Raw genomic sequence first — 11,748 nt, 5'->3', positions numbered from 1 at the left:
GTGTTTGATGGGGCAGTGTGGAGGGAGCTTTACTCTGTATCTAACCCGTGCTGTACCTGCCCTGGGAGTGTTTGATGGGACAGTGTAGAGGGAGCTTTACTCTGTATCTAACCCGTGCTGTACCTGCCCTGGGAGTGTTTGATGGGACAGTGTAGAGGGAGCTTTACTCTGTATCTAACCCGTGCTGTACCTGCCCTGGGAGTACCTGAAATGTAGAGGTTTGTGCAGGGGCCACTGCAGCTGCAAAACAAGCTGGAAATGAATAAAACACAGGATACGGTTAGCTGTATTGACTGTAAAATCATTATCAGTTTATTTTTTTTACAAAAATTAGTTGCTTTTGTTCATTTTAATTTTTTAAGAATGCCGTGATGCGGCAAAAGGTTTATTATGACATTCAGTTCTGAATTACAGATCAGAGGGTGAAGAAAGCCTAAAAACAAAAACTACAAAATTAAGATGTGTGCAGAATACAAATAAGACGTTCTGATACAGTTTGCACCCAGTCCCCAATATTCACTGTCCCTCCACAGGAGCTGCACTCCAAGCTGCTGCCGTGTCGCCGCTCTTCCATCCATTCCTGCTGCACTCTGGTGTCACAGCTTTTGGCTCGAGTGGGCTGGGAGCGGTGACAGAGATCTGTCCGTCATTAGTGCTGTCGGCAATTACTAATTGGCTTGATGCTAACCCCCATCCCTCCAGCACTCTCTGCTCCTGTCCTGGGATACAATTTCACAGGTGCTGCTTCACCCGCTAACTCTCCTGAGCGTCAGCAGGATGGTCGAGTAACTGGGTCTTCACAGCTGAGTTTGATTCCATCCTTAACACCATGGAACGTACAGCACGGGTGAGATACAGAGTAAAGCTCCTTCTACACTGTCCCATCAAACACTCCCAGGGCAGGTACAGCACGGGTTAGATACTGAGTAAAGCTCCCTCTACACTGTCCCATCAAACACTCCCAGGGCAGGTACAGCACGGGGTTAGATACAGAGTAAAGCTCCCTCCACACTGACCCATTAAACAATCCCAGGGCAGGTACAGCACAGGTTAGATACAGAGTAAAGCTCCCTCTACACTGTCCCATCAATCACTCCCAGGGCAGGTACAGCACGGGTTAGATACAGAGTAAAGCTCCCTCTACACTGTCCCATCAATCACTCCCAGGGCAGGTACAGCACGGGTTAGATACAGAGTAAAGCTCCCTCTACACTGTCCCATCAAACACTCCCAGGGCAGGTACAGCACGGGTTAGATACAGAGTAAAGCTCCCTCTACACTGTCCCATCAAACACTCCCAGGGTAGGTACAGCACGGGTTAGATACAGAGTAAAGCTCCCTCTACACTGTCCCATCAAACACTCCCAGGGCAGGTACAGCACGGGTTAGATACAGAGTAAAGCTCCCTCTAAACTGTCCCATCAATCACTCCCAGGGCAGGTACAGCACGGGTTAGATACAGAGTAAAGCTCCCTCTACACTGTCCCATCAAACACTCCCAGGGCAGGTACAGCACGGGTTAGATACAGAGTAAAGCTCCCTCTACACAGTCCCATCAAACACTCCCAGGGCAGGTACAGCACAGGTTAGATACAGAGTAAAGCTCTCTCTACACTGTCCCATCAAACACTCCCAGGGTAGGTACAGCACGGGTTAGATACAGAGTAAAGCTCCCTCTACACTGTCCCATCAAACACTCCCAGGGCAGGTACAGCACGGGTTAGATACTGAGTAAAGCTCCCTCTACACTGTCCCATCAAACACTCCCAGGGCAGGTACAGCACGGGTTAGATACAGAGTAAAGCTCCCTCTACACTGTCCCATCAAACACTCCCAGGGCAGGTACAGCACAGGTTAGATACAGAGTAAAGCTCCCTCTACACTGTCCCATCAAACACTCCCAGGGCAGGTACAGCACGGGTGAGATACAGAGTAAAGCTCCTTCTACACTGTCCCATCAAACACTCCCAGGGCAGGTACAGCATGGGTTAGATACTGAGTAAAGCTCCCTCTACACTGTCCCATCAAACACTCCCAGGGCAGGTACAGCACGGGTTAGATACAGAGTAAAGCTCCCTCTACACTGTCCCATCAAACACTCCCAGGGCAGGTACAGCACGGGTTAGATACAGAGTAAAGCTCCCTCTACACTAACCCATCAAACACTCCCAGGGGCAGGTACAGCACGGGTTAGATACAGAGTAAAGCGCCCTCTACACTGACCCATCAAACACTCCCAGGGCAGGTACAGCACGGGGTCAGATACAGAGTAAAGCTCCCTCCACACTGACCCATTAAACAATCCCAGGGCAGGTACAGCACAGGTTAGATACAGAGTACAGCTTCCTCTACACTGTCCCCATCAAACACGCACAGGGCAGGTACAGCACGGGTTAGGTACAGAGTAAAGCTCCCTCTACACTGTCCCATCAATCACTCCCAGGGCAGGTACAGCACGGGTTAGATACAGAGTAAAGCTCCCTCTACACTGTCACATCAAACACTCCCTCTACACTGTCACATCAAACACTCCCAGGGCAGGTACAGTACAGGTTAGATACAGAGTAAATCTCCCTCTACACTGTCCCATCAAATACTCCCAGGGCAGGTACAGCACAGGTTTGATACAGAGTAAAGCTCCCTCTACACTGTCCCATCAAACACTCCAGGGCAGGTACAGCACGGGTTAGATACAGAGTAAAGCTCTCTACTGTCATGGTCCAGGGTGGTACATCACGACTGTCATGAACACTCCCAGGGTAGGTACAGCACGGTTAGTAGATGTTCAACAAACACATGTAGCAGTCTTCTAGCACAGGTCCAGCTACAGGGCAGTTCACAGTTAGATACAGAGTAAAGCTCCCTCTAACACTGTCCCATCAACACTCCCAGGGTAGGTACAGCACCGGTTAGATACAGAGTAAAGCTCCCTCTACACTGTCCCATCAAACACTCCAGGGCAGGTACAGCACGGGTTAGATACAGAGTAAAGCTCCCTCTACACTGTCCCATCAATCACTCCCAGGGCAGGTACAGCACGGGGTAGATACAGAGTAAAGCTCCCTCTACACTGTCCCATCAAACACTCCCAGGGTAGGTACAGCACGGGTTAGATACAGAGTAAAGCTCCCTCTGCACTGTCCCATCACACACTCCCTGGGCAGGTACAGCACAGGTTAGATACAGTGTAAAGCTCCTCTACACTGTCCCATCAAACACTCCCAGGGCAGGTACAGCACGGGTAGATACAGAGTAAAGCTCCCTCTACACTGTCCCATCAAACACTCCCAGGGCAGGTACAGCCCGGGTTAGATACAGAGTAAAACTCCCTCTACACTGTCCCATCAAACACTCCAGGGCAGGTACAGCACGGGTTAGATACAGAGTAAAAACTCCCTCTACACTGTCCCATCAAACACTCCCAGGGCAGGTACAGCCCGAGTTAGATACAGAGTAAAGCTCCCTCTACAATTTTGTTTTCCCCATCTCCTACACAACCATTCTTTTGGCCAGAAAGGCGAGATATAAATTCCCAATTAGTGGGCGTGTTTTTGTGTTCTAAAGCATTGCGTGCTGTGACCTGCCTCAAACACCTGATTGAGAAGCCCGCAGGAAGAGGCTTCCATCCCTCGATCTGGGCTCCTTTGAACAGGTCCCAGAGCTCAAAGCATTTGGTTTCCAGCAGACACCAGCCACCTCTTCCAAGTCAGGTTGAACACTCAGTCCGGCAACCAGGCTCCACCGCGTCCTATAAGCCCTCGTGCCTGATGGACAGTGGGCATCCCACAGGTGATGGCACGTGATCCAGAATGTCCCCATGGGGAAACCCTGACAACCTGATGGCTGTGACACCGACCAGTACAGTGGAAGATAACCGGGCCGATCTGAAGCTCGGGCCATTTAACGATGTTAAAGGCGCTATGAAAATTGTTAACTCGGGAGCTCGGGATCATCCGGCTGCACATACTACCCTAGAACAGGGACACGAAGCCAAGGTTTGCAGGATTAAGTGTTTGAAACTGGACAACAGCCCAGGGGGAACCGTTGAGCAGCAGAAACTGGGTCCCAAACATGGAAGTGAGGATCAGGCAATACCGTAAGGATATGTAACACCATAGTGGTGTTGGGCGGGTGGTCCGAGGACCCTTACACTGTCGTGCCTCTCTGTCCACCCCACCACCGCACGCGAAGGGCAGCCCACCAATTCTGCTCATCCCTCGCTGAATTCACTTGGCAAGTTGGATTTGAATCAGTTCCGATCGATGGGCAGACGCTGGGCAACGAGTAGATCAGTCAGCAGAAAGGGACCGGGGGTGGGGGCGAGCACTGGGGGCCGGTCTGACACAGGGTGCTTTCACTGTTATAAGAGACTTGCAGCAAAGCAATGGATTCACGTCAGCTAACCACCAGCTGCGAATGCAGTGCAGATGGGGACATCTAGCGAGCGGGCCACAGAGCAAGGAACCTGGGTTAGTAACTCTGGACCCTCGGGTTTACTTCCGCTTCCATGGCCGCCGGTAGCTTGGCGCTCGAGGTGAAATAAAGGTTCAGAGCAAGATGTTTCGAAGCGTTAATCTGTTTTTCCACGCTGCCTTGTGCATTGCTTGTGAAAGTCGGTCAGACTGTATTGTGGAGACAGAGGAAGAGGATAGCGGCGCCCGTTATCGGGCCAGCAGCTTAATCAGGTTGGCGCACATCTCGAAGAACTCGATGATGTGACTGCCGGGCCTCGGGCTCAGCTCGGAGGGGACCCCGGACTCTCCAGCGATGTGGCAGACGACGACATCACCCCGTCTGCAGGCTTCCCCCGTGGAATCCGTGTCCGAGTCATTCCTGGAGCCGGACTGCTGATAGCTGCTGATGGAGCCTGAGCGGCGGGGAGTGGTGCAGCCAGACTTGGGCTCAATGTTTTCCTCCGCTGTTAATAACATCATCATTACAGAGGGTCAATAGGTCTCCAAACCCCTCCCCAACCCCACCCCTCGACCCCGCACCCGACCCCCACCACCGACCCCTCCCCAACCCCACCCCTCGACCCCGCACCCAACCCCCACCACCGACCCCTCCCCAACCCCACCCCACACCTTCGACCCCGCACCCGACCACCACCACCGACCCCTCCCCAACCCCCTCCCCCAACCCCACCCCACCCCTCGACCCCGCACCCGACCCCCACCACCGACCCCTCCCCACCCCTCGACCCCGCACCCGACCCCCACCACCGACCCCTCCCCAACCCCACCCCTCGACCCCGCACCCGACCACCGACCCGCTCCCCCGACCCATCGACACCGCCCCCCCAACCCCACCCACCGGCAACCCCCCACGACCCCGCCCCGCCCCGACCCAGCCCCCCGATCCCACCCCCGCCCCGACCCAGCCCCCGACCCCGCCCCAACCCCAACCCACCGCCCCCCCGACCTCCACCAACCCTCACCGTCCCACTGACACACCCCCATCGCCCCCACATTCCTCTCCCTCCGACCCCGTCATGCACCCCAGACGCCCCCACTTCCCTCCCCGACCCGTCACTCACCCCCCCAACCCCCCCCCATATCCCTCCTCCTCCCGGCCAGTCACTCACCCCCCCCACCCCATCGCCCCCACATTCCTCTCCCTCCCTGACCCCTTCATGCACCCCAGACGCCCCCACTTCCCTCTCCCTCCCCGACCCGTCATCCCCCCCCCACCTCCGTCCCTCTCCCCAACCTTCATTCCGCCCCCCCCCCCAACCAACGCACCATCTCAATCGATCTCACCGACTCACCAAAGCCCTCCATCCCACCATTGACCAGATCCCTCGGCCGCAACTGTCCCGATACGTAGAGGAGGGTAAATGGGGACGGGGTTCTGCTCAGTCAGCGCCTCGGGAGGGGGACACAACACGCTCACCTTCAATATTGCGGAAATCCACCAAATACGTCCGGCTGTCCACCTGGTACAACTGGAGACTCATCTTCGAAAAGGTCCCCGTCGTGGCGTTCTTCCTCCGAACCCGCAAGTAGTAGGGGTTTACCAGCTGGGGGAGACGAGAGATGGTTTAGAGGGTGCAGAGAGAGGGGAGGACAGGGAAAGTGGGGAATGATGGGGAGGAGAGGGGGCAAAAGGGGGACAGCAAGAGGAAAAGGCAGAGATACAGTGGAAATGGAAGTGTAAGAGATTGAGGGGAGAGGCGGGGGGGAGGGGGGAAAGGGGAGAGGAAGGGGGGAAAGGGGAGAGGAAGGGGGGGAAAGGGGAGAGGAAGGGGGGGAAGGGGAGAGGAAGGGGGGAAGGGGAGAGGAAGGGGGGAAGGGGAGAGGAAGGGGGGGGAAGGGGGAGAGGAAGGGGGAAGGAAGGGGAGAGGAAGGGGAGAGGAAGGGGAGAGGAAGGGGAGAGAAGGGGAGAGGAAGGGGGGAAAAGGGGGGGAAAAGGGGGAGAGGAAGGGGGGAAAGGGGAGAGGAAGGGGGGAAGGGGAGGAGAGGAAGGGGGGGAGAGGGGAGAGGAAGGGGGGAAAAGGGGAGAGGAAGGGGGGGAAAGGGAGAGGAAGGGGGGGAAAGGGGAGAGGAAGATCGGACCAGGAGAGCACCGAGGCGGCAGTATAAAGGAGTGGTGAGGTGAGGCCCGACCAGATCGGACCAGGAGAGCACCGAGGCGGCAGTATAAAGGAGTGGTGAGGTGAGGCCTGACCAACTCAGCAGCGGGGAGAGGTAAAAATTAATCAGAGTGCGACCGTCACCAGGGAGCAGGTAAGTGATTGGTTGGTGAGTATTTCTCTTTTTTAAACTTTAACTCTGTAGTTTATAGTTACTAAGGTCTTTTCTGGTGTAGCAGGGACTGTTGGTAAACCATACAAGCGCCTTAGAGATGTCTTTAATTGGTGATAGTGAATTAATTAAAATTAATTAAAGGGTAAGTCATGCCAGGAGAGCCCAGCCCCGTGTTATGCTCCTCTTGCTCTATGTGGGAATTCAGGGACACTGCCGGTGTCCCTGATGACGTGTGCCAGAAATGCATCCAGCTGCAGCTACTAGCAGACCGCATTGCAGCGCTGGAGCTGCGGATGGATGGGCTTTGGAGCATTCACGATGCTGAGAGGGTCGTGGATAACACGTTTAGTGAGTTGGTCACACCGCAGGTAAGGGCTGCACAGGCAGAAGGGAAATGGGTGACCATCAGGCAGAGCAGTAGAGGCAGGCAGGGAGTGCAGGGAACCCCTGTGGCCATCCCCCTCTCAAACAGGTATACCGATTTGGATACTGTTGAGGGGGATGACTTACCAGAGGAAGGCAGCAGCAGCCAACTTCCTGGCACCAGGGGTGCTTCTGCTGCTCAGGAAGGGAGGAAAAAGAGTGGGAGAGCAATAGTGGTAGGGGATTCTATCGTAAGGGGAACAGATAGGCGTTTCTGTGGCCGTAGACGTGACTCCAGGATGGTTTGTTGCCTCCCTGGTGCCAGGGTCAAGGATGTCACTGAACGGCTGCAGGGCATTCTGAAGGGGGAGGGTGAACAGTCAGAGGTCGTGGTTCACATTGGACCAATGACATGGGTAGGAAGAGGGATGAGGTCCTGCAGCAAGAATTTAGGGAGCTAGGTAGCAGGTTAAAGAGCAGGACCTCAAAGGTTGTAATCTCTGGATTACTCCCGGTGCCACGTGCTAGTGAGTATAGGAATAGGAGAATAGAGGAGATGAATGCATGGCTAAAGAGTTGGTGCAGGAGGGAGGGCTTTAGTTTCCTGGATCACTGGGCCTGCTTCTGGGAAAGGTGGGACTCTCGGATCTAAAGTGCACTCTGCACTCAGAGCTGGACTAAATATCCTATTCGCGATGCTTTATCACTAGCACTGTTCGGGGGGGGTTTGAACTAAAATGGCAGGGGGTTGGGAACCTGAGCAGGGAGACAGAGGAAAGGGAAACAAGGATAAAAGCAAAAGATAGGAAGGAGAAAAACAAAAGTGGCAGTCAGAGAAATCAACGGTTTAAATCAAACATGGCCACAGTAAATAATAACTCTAATAGGTCTAAGAGCGTTAAAAAAAACAAGCCTGAAGGCTTTGTGTCTTAATGCGAGGAGCATTTGTAATAAGGTGGACGAATTGGCTGCACAAATAGAGGGTAAACGAATATGATTTGGTTGGGATTACGGAAACGTGGCTCAAGGATGGCCAAGACTGGGAACTCAACATCCAGGGGTATTCGATATTCAGGAAAGATAGGCAAAAAGGAAAGGGAGGTGGGGTAGCATTACTGGTTAAAGAAGGGATTAATACAATTGTAATGAAGGATATTAGCTCTGATGAGGTGGAATCTGTATGGGTAGAATTGAGAAATACTAAGGGGAAAAAAACATTAGTGGGAGTGGTATATAGACCTCCCAACAGTAAGGCGGAGGTTGGGGATGGCATTAAAAGGGAAATTAAAGAAGCGTGCAATAAGGGCACAGCAGTCATCATGGGTGACTTTAATCTACATATAGATTGGGCTAACCAAATCAGTAACAAACTGTGGAGGAGGAATTCCTGGAGTGTTTACGGGATGGTTTCCTGGACCAATATGTCGAGGAACCAACCAGAGATCAGGCCATCTTAGATTGGGTATTATGTAACGATAAAGGATTAATTAGCAATCTTGTTGTACGAGGCCCCTTGGGTCGGAGCGATCATAATATGATCGAATTCTTCATTAAGATGGAGAATGAAGTAGTTGACTCAGAGACAAGGGTCCTCAATTTAAATAAAGGAAACTACGATGGTCTGAGGAGCGAGTTGGGTAGGATTGATTGGGGAATGGCACTCAAAGGGTTGACGGTGGATAGGCAATGGCAAACATTCAAAGACCGAATGGATGAGCTACAGAATTTGTTCATCCCAGTTTGGCATAAAAATAAAACAAAAAAAGGTGACTCAACCGTGGCTAACAAGGGAAATTAGGGATAGCATAAGATCCAAGGAGGGGACATATAAATTGGCCAGAAAAAGCAATAATCCTGAGGATTGGGAGCAGTTTAGGATTCAACAAAGGAGGACAAAGGGATTAATTAAGAAAGGGAAAATAGAGTATGAGAGTAAGCTTGCAGGGAACATAAAAAACTGACTGTAAAAGCTTTTATAGATATGTGAAGAGAAAAAGATTGGTGAAGTCAAGCGTAGGTCCCTTACAGTCAGAATCAGGGGAATTTATAATGGGAAACAAAGAAATGGCAGACCAACTAAATTCATACTTTGGTTCTGTCTTCACAAAGGAGGACACAAATAACCTCCCAGAGATTGCCGGGGAACATAGGGCCTGATGAAAGGGTGGAACTGAAAGAAATCAGTATTTGTAGGGAAATGGTGTTAGGGAAATTGATGGGACTAAAGGCCGATAAATCCCCAGGGCCTGATAATCTACATCCCAGGGTACTTAAGGAAGTGGCCCTGGAAATAGTAGATGCATTGCTGGTCATCTTCCAGAACTCGATAGACTCTGGAACAGTACCCATGGATTGGAGGGTAGCTAATGTTACCCCACTATTCAAAAAAGGTGGTCGAGAAAAAGCGGGGAATTATAGACCGGTAAGCCTGACATCGGTAGTGGGGAAAATGCTAGAATCTATTATAAAAGATGTAATAGCAGAGCACTTGGAAAGCAGTGACAGGATCGGACAAAGTCAACATGGATTTACAAAAGGTAAATCATGCTTGACTAATCTACTGGAATTTTTTGAGGATGTAACTGGTAAAATAGATAAGGGAGAACCAGTGGATGTGGTGTATTTGGACTTTCAGAAGGCTTTCGATAAGGTCCCACATAAGAGATTAGCGTGCAAAATTAAGGCACATGGGATTGGGGGCAAGGTATTGACTTGGACAGAGAACTGGTTGGCGGACAGAAAGCAAAAGAGTTGGAATAAACGGGTCGTTTTCCGAGTGGCAGGTAGTGACTAGTGGGGTACCGCAAGGATCGGTCCTAGGACCCCAGCTGTTCACAGGGAAAGGGGAGAGGAAGGGGGGAAAGGGGAGAGGAAGGGGGAAAAGGGGAGAGGAAGGGGGAAAGGGGAGAGGAAGGGGGGGAAAGGGGAGAGGAAGGGGGGGAAAGGGGCAGGGGAGAGGAAGGGGGAAAGGGGAGAGGAAGGGGGGAAAAGGGGAGAGGAAGGGGGGAAAGGGGAGAGGAAGGGGGGAAAGGGGAGAGGAAGGGGGAAAGGGGAGAGGAAGGGGGAAAGGGGAGAGGAAGGGGGAAAGGGAGAGAGGAAGGGGGGGAAAGGAAGGGGGGAAAAGGGGAGAGGAAGGGGGAAAGGGGAGAGGAAGGGGGGGAAAGGGGAGAGGAAAGGGGGGAAGGGGGCGAGAAGGGGAAATGATATCTTAGGCAAGACTCCCCTCCCCACATCTCTCCTCACCTCCCCCTGTACCCCAGCTGTGTCTCACCTCCTCCCCCTGTACCCCAGCTGTCTCACCTCCTCCCCCTGTACCCCAGCTGTTCCTCACCTCCCCCCTGTATCCCAGCTGTTCCTCCTCCCCCCTGTACCCCAGCTGTTCCTCCTCCCCCCCGTACCCCAGCTGTGTCTCACCTCCCCCCTGTACCCCAGCTGTTCCTCACCTCCCCCCTGTACCCCAGCTGTTCCTCCTCCCCCTGTACCCCAGCTGTTCCTCCTCCCCCCCGTACCCCAGCTGTGTCTCACCTCCCCCCTGTACCCCAGCTGTTCCTCCTCCCCCTGTACCCCAGCTGTTCCTCCTCCCCCTGTACCCCAGCTGTTCCTCACCTCCCCCCTGTACCCAGCTGTTCCTCCTCCCCCTGTACCCCAGCTGTTCCTCCCTCCCCCCTGTACCCCAGCTGTTCCTCACCTCCTCCCTGTACCCAGCTGTTCCTCCTCCCCCTGTACTCCAGCTGTGTCTCACCTCCCCCCCGTACCCCAGCTGTTCCTCCTCCCCCCCATACCCCAGCTGTTCCTCACCTCCCCCCCGTACCCCAGCTGTTCCTCCTCCCCCCCATACCCCAGCTGTTCCTCACCTCCTCCCCCCGTACCCCAGCTGTTCCTCACCTCTTCCTTCCGTACCCCAGCTGTTCCTCACCTCCCCCCTGTACCCCAGCTGTTCCTCCTCCCCCTGTACCCAGCTGTCTTACCGCCTCCCCCTGTACCCCAGCTGTCTCACCTCCTCCCCACTGTACCCCAGCTGTGTCTCACCTCCTCCCCCCGTACCCCAGCTGTTCCTCACCTCCTCCCTGTACCCCAGCTGTTCCTCCTCCCCCTGTACTCCAGCTGTGTCTCACCTCCTCCCCCCGTACCCCAGCTGTGTCTCACCTCCCCCCCTGTACCCCAGCTGTTCCTCCTCCCCCCCATACCCCAGCTGTTCCTCACCTCCCCCCATACCCCAGCTGTTCCTCACCTCCTCCCCCCGTACCCCAGCTGTTCATCACCTCTTCCCCCCGTACCCCAGCTGTGTCTCACCTACCCCCCGTACCCCAGCTGTTCCTCACCTCCCCCCCGTACCCCAGCTGTTCCTCACCTCCCCCCCCCCGTACCCCAGCTGTGTCTCACCGTCCCCTCAAGCCGCTCCTCACCTTCCACTCGTACCCCAGCTGTTCCTCACCTCCCCCCTGTACCCCAGCTGTTCCTCACCTCCTCCCCCGTACCCCAGCTGTTCCTCACCTCCCCCCGTACCCCAGCTGTTCCTCACCTCCCCCGTACCCCAGCTGTCTCACCTCCTCTCCCGTACCCCAGCTGTTCCTCACCTCCCCCCCCCGTAACCCAGCTGTTCCTCACCTCCTCCCCCGTACCGCAGCTGTGACTCACC

The 11,748-nt window shown here is 54.2% G+C and overlaps 1 protein-coding gene across 1 annotated transcript; it reads right to left on the bottom strand.

Annotated features, from left to right (window-relative positions):
- Window positions 1-3,380: 3,380 nt before the first annotated feature.
- On the bottom strand, window positions 3,381-11,532 carry LOC147123918 (5'-AMP-activated protein kinase catalytic subunit alpha-1-like). Its single transcript, XM_085965394.1, has 3 exons — window positions 11,516-11,532; window positions 5,893-6,019; window positions 3,381-4,918 (listed from the first exon to the last, which is right to left on the bottom strand). The coding sequence occupies exons 2-3, from the start codon at window positions 5,954-5,956 to the stop codon at window positions 4,662-4,664; spliced, it is 321 nt and encodes a 106-aa protein (XP_085821520.1). The 5' UTR covers window positions 5,957-6,019; window positions 11,516-11,532; the 3' UTR covers window positions 3,381-4,661.
- Between the last annotated feature and the right edge of the window lie 216 nt (window positions 11,533-11,748).

Source organism: Somniosus microcephalus, chromosome 1, assembly GCF_052327205.1.
Source record: "Somniosus microcephalus isolate GS21.2 chromosome 1, FLI_Smic_1.0, whole genome shotgun sequence".
Classification (NCBI taxonomy): domain Eukaryota; kingdom Metazoa; phylum Chordata; class Chondrichthyes; order Squaliformes; family Somniosidae; genus Somniosus; species Somniosus microcephalus.
This window is presented reverse-complemented; position numbering and strand designations above follow the sequence as displayed.

What these genes read in the sequence shown, in the direction of transcription:
- LOC147123918 (XM_085965394.1), bottom strand. Translation starts at nt 5,956, where the DNA reads ATGAGTCTCCAGTTGTACCAGGTGGACAGCCGGACGTATTTGGTGGAT. An exon ending in GGATTTCCGCAATATTGAAG is followed by an intron (nt 4,919 to 5,892) that starts GTGAGCGTGTTG and finishes TGTTATTAACAG; the next exon opens with CGGAGGAAAACATTGAGCCC.